The sequence below is a fragment of the Entelurus aequoreus genome, linkage group LG26, assembly GCF_033978785.1.
Source record: "Entelurus aequoreus isolate RoL-2023_Sb linkage group LG26, RoL_Eaeq_v1.1, whole genome shotgun sequence".
NCBI classification, from domain to species: domain Eukaryota; kingdom Metazoa; phylum Chordata; class Actinopteri; order Syngnathiformes; family Syngnathidae; genus Entelurus; species Entelurus aequoreus.
The window spans coordinates 38,796,400-38,801,399 of record NC_084756.1 but is presented as its reverse complement, the minus strand read 5'-3'; the positions used below and the strand labels follow the sequence as shown (position 1 = coordinate 38,801,399).

General features: G+C 37.3%; 1 protein-coding gene across 1 annotated transcript in view; it reads right to left on the bottom strand.

The window, feature by feature from the left end:
* LOC133643338 (rho guanine nucleotide exchange factor 10-like protein) overlaps nt 1-5,000 on the bottom strand; it is a 260,630-nt gene that overhangs the window by 210,723 nt on the left and 44,907 nt on the right. Inside the window, exon 10 of the mRNA XM_062037825.1 lies at nt 663-833. Within this exon, the coding sequence (XP_061893809.1) occupies nt 663-833 (171 nt within the window). The remainder of the gene's footprint in view (nt 1-662; nt 834-5,000) is intronic.

The following is a 5,000-nucleotide window of genomic DNA, read 5'->3' as shown; positions in this document are numbered from 1 at the left end:
AACTATCAGACTGCGTGGTCGGTAGTAGTGGGTTTCAGTAGGCCTTTAAAACACACACACACACACACACACACACACACACACACACACACACACACACACACACACACACACACACACACACACACACACACACACACACACACACACACACACACTGAGATACAGACACTAGTACACAAACAGGTGAATTGGATTACAGACACACAGATGTGTTTACATATAATGTTGCTACAACAAAACTTCCATAGAAAACAAACAAAACAAAACCGGTAAGACGCCGGGGAAGAAGGACAAAATCTTCCTGTGCAGTTAATACTATGTACTTCAATAACGATGTGTTTATATACTAAATACTGGTTTATATTGTATCTGCTGAAGTACTGCCGTTGTAAAAAAAAATGTATTTTTAAAAAGGCCGATACCGATAAGAATTGGCGGCGATAATGGGACGATCGTGTAGCTAATGTTAGAACTAATACCTTTTTAAAAGGATATCTTACTGCTTTCAGTGAGTCTATTTCAACACTTACAGTTCTGCAGTGCGACTCTAAGAGCATGTTGCCCTGACAAAGAGCATGTTCTGTAGGGCCCACACGCCCTCACAGGTGTGGGGCCTGCGTGCCCTCACAGGTGTAGGGCGGGTGCTGTTGAGTGGTCACCTTGCTGAGCAGACGATCGCTGACACTGCGAGCCAGCTGCTGAGTCTCCGCGATCTGGTCGGCGACTCGCTTCTGCTCGTTGAGCTTCTCCGCCAAGGTCTCCAGCTCGGTGAGGGCCAGCTGCAGGGGCAGGCGGTCCACGTGGCCCTTAGGCGTGTTCTTCAGCATGTCCTGCACACAGCAAGTGTCTTACTTGGGATCATTGACACATAGGATGAAGATTTAGTTCACCTGCCATTGATTGTCAAGACTGACTAACACCTTTAATGACAAGGTTACCTTTAATGACAAGGTTAACTTTAATGACAAGGTTCAGGTGTATGCATAAGGTGGTGTGTTCCATTTGCAAACTAATATAATTACTGTATTAACGTCTTATGTTGTTTATGTTGCTAATCATAACTATGTACAAATCTCCAATAGTTTTTTAGGTTATTAAAGTTTCAATACCCCCCCCCCCCCTTTTGTATTAACGCTTTATGGTTTTTATGTAATTAGCATGTAATAAACGTGTTATTAATCAAACCTAGATTAATCAATCAAAATATCTCCAAACTTGTCCCATTCAAAAAAATGTGTTTGTGTGACAAGTCATTCATCCTAAATAGACCCCAACTATGTCAAAATCTCCCTAAACTTGACGCAATTGTTTATGCTGGTTTGGGTTGCAAAAATTGTAATTTGTGCCGTTACAGTTTTTAAGTTGATAACGTTTTATGTTTTTGTATGTTATTAATGAGTAATTAACATGTTATTAATCAAAACTATACCCCCCCCCCCCCCACACACACACACACACAGCTAGGGATGATACTCGAAACCGGTTTTCTCGGTTGTTCGATAAGAAAAGAACCGAGTCCTCGGACTCGAATCCCTTTTTGAGAACCGGTACCCGTTATCGAGACCACTATAGTAAAGACAAAGAGTTGGTTCTTTATTCGAATCCCTGGGAATGAATCCCGTCCCGACCAGAAATGCTCCGTGGGACATCACAATAAATGACGTCACGTAGCTCAGTCATTAGGCGCAGATAGCAAAAGCAGGAAAACAATGGACGGGAAAAAGCGCTCCAAGGTGTAATAAAGTTCAAAACAAAAGGTATAATCCATCGAATAACTTTACTGAGAGATTTGAGCAGGGTACAAACACATGAAGAACACTTTTACCACCAAGCGGAAACATAGCAACCAGGCTAGCAACGCACCTCCTTTACGGCAGCTGTCGCAACGTTCTTAAAGCAACCGCAGCACATACATATATATACAACACTGCAGCACATACATATATATACAACACTGCAGCACATACATATATATACAACACTGCAGCACATACATATATATACAACACTGCAGCACATACATATATATACAACACTGCAGCACATACATATATATACAACACTGCAGCACATACATATATATACAACACTGCAGCACATACATATATATACAACACTGCAGCACATACATATATATACAACACTGCAGCACATACATATATATACAACACTGCAGCACATACATATATATACAACACTGCAGCACATACATATATATACAACACTGCAGCACATACATATATATACAACATATCTCCCTTTTTGAACTTTTGTTTTTCTTTCCTTGTAAACAAAACAAAATCACACTTTATATGTGTTGTCTGTCTAATTATAAATAATGCAGACGAGGTGTGTTGGCGGAGTTCTTGACGTTTACTTTCACAGCGTGCTCGTAACCTCATTCTTAGCTGCCGGGTGGAGACATGCAACAACACTTTTCGGGGCTACCGCGCATGCTCGTCACTCCCGTTGCATGCTGGGTAGTGTAGTTGTTATATTCTCTAGCTCATAACATTTTTCCCCCTACAAAGAAATAATATTAACTCAATAAAGTGTATTTCTTTTTTTAGCTTTAACTTTTCATTTTTTAGCATTGTAACCACATTTGCAAACAACTTTTCTCTTCATAGAATTTTCTTTCAATAAAGAAATAAAGTGCAAAAATGTCAAAGCATCATAACAAACAGTTATGTTCCAATAGCAGCAGAAGTGCACTTTTTGGAGAGCTGTATTATTTTCAGTTTTGTGCCCAAGGGACTGATTTTATTTAACACTATATTATTATTTATGCAACTATAGTGATCACAGAGACAGCTTGTTTTTGTGTTACTGTATATATTTGTTTCTCTGAAAAAATCCCACTTAATATACTTTGGGTAACAACAGTCAATATTTATTTATTTTATTTTATTTTTTTAGGTGGGTAACAGTCAATATTTATTTATTTATTAGATTAAATTGTTTTCTTATATAATAAAAGTGAGCTTTTGTTAAACCAAATATTGTGGGGTTTTTTTCCATATACAACAACCTATCTGGACTCCATAAGAGAATCGATAAGGAATCGGTTCGATAAGAGGATTCCATAATAGACTCAAACTCGATAATTTCTTATCAAACATCATCCCTACACCCAGCTATGTGAAAATCTCCCCAAACGTGCCCAGATGTTTGTGATGCAACAATGTTTGTTTGTGTCGTTTTGGTTTTTAAGTTAACGTTTTATGTTGTTTATGTTATTAACGTGTAATTAACATGTTTTTAATCATAAATAGACCCCCTCCCCCCCAACTATGTCAAAATCTCCCCAAACTTGTCCCAATCGTTGATGCTGGTTTGTGTTGCTGCCAAAATGTTAATTTGTGGCGTTACGGTTTTTAAGTTATTAACTTTTGATGTTTTTTATGTTATTATCGTGTAATTATCGTGTTATTAATCATAACTATACCTCCCTCTCTCCAACTATGTCCAAATCTCCCTTAACTTGTCCCAAACATTTGTGATGCAACACATTTTGTTTATGCCTTTTTGGTTTATAAGTTATCGTTTTATGTTTTTGTATTTTTTTAACGTGAAAAATTAATCATAAATAGACCCCCACCCCCCCACCCACCCCCCAACCTTGTCAACATCCCCAAACGTGTCCCAATCGTTGATGCTGGTTTGTGTTGGTAAAATTAGAATTTGTGTCATTACAGTTTGTAAGTTAACGTTTTATGTTATTCACGTGTAAGTAACGTGTTATCATAAATAGAACCCCCCCCCCCCCCCCCCCCCCCAACTATGTCAAAATCTTACAAAACTTGTCCCAATCGTTGATGCTGGTTTGTGTTGCTGCAGAAATTTTAATTTGTGGCGTCATGGTTTTGAAGTTATTAACTTTTGATGTTTTTTATGTTATTATCGTGTAATTAACATGTTATTAATCATAACTATACCTCCCTCTCCCCAACTATGTTAAAATCTCCCCAAACTTGCCCAAACGTTTGTGATGCAACACATTTTGTTTGTGCCGTTTTGGTTTTAAGTTATTATCGTTTTATGTTTTTGTATGTTTTTAACGTGTAATTAACGTGTTATTAATCATAAATAGACCCCAACTATGTCAAAATCTCCCTAAACTTGACGCAATTGTTTATGCTGGTTTGGGTTGCAAAAATTGTAATTTGTGCCGTTACAGTTTTTAAGTTGATAATGTTTTATGTTTTTGTATGTTATTAATGAGTAATTAACATGTTATTAATCAAAACTATACACCCCCCCCCCCACAGCTATGTGAAAATCTCCCCAAACTTGTCCAGATGTTTGTGATGCAACAATGTTTGTTTGTGTCGTTTTGGTTTTTAAGTTAACTAACATTTTATGTTGTTTATGTTATTAACGTGTAATTAACATGTTATTAATCATAAATAGACACCCCCCCCCCCCAACTATGTCAAAATCTCCCCAAACATGTCCCAATCGTTTATGCTGGTTTGTGTTGCTGCAAAAATGTTAATTTGTGGCGTTACGATTTTGAAGTTATTAACTTTTGATGTTTTTTATGTTATTATCGTGTAATTAACGTGTTATTAATCATAACTATACCTCCCTCTCTCCAACTATGTCCAAATCTCCCTTAACTTGTCCCAAACATTTGTGATGCAACACATTTTGTTTATGCCTTTTTGGTTTATAAGTTATCGTTTTATGTTTTTGTATTTTTTTAACGTGAAAAATTAATCATAAATAGACCCCCCCCCCCCCACCCCTCCACCTTGTCAACATCCCCAAACGTGTCCCAATCGTTGATGCTGGTTTGTGTTGGTAAAATTAGAATTTGTGTCATTACAGTTTGTAAGTTAACGTTTTATGTTATTCACGTGTAAGTAACGTGTTATCATAAATAGAACCCCCCCCCCCAACTATGTCAAAATCTTCCAAAACTTTTCCCAATCGTTGATGCTGGTTTGTGTTGCTGCAGAAATTTTAATTTGTGGCGTCATGGTTTTGAAGTT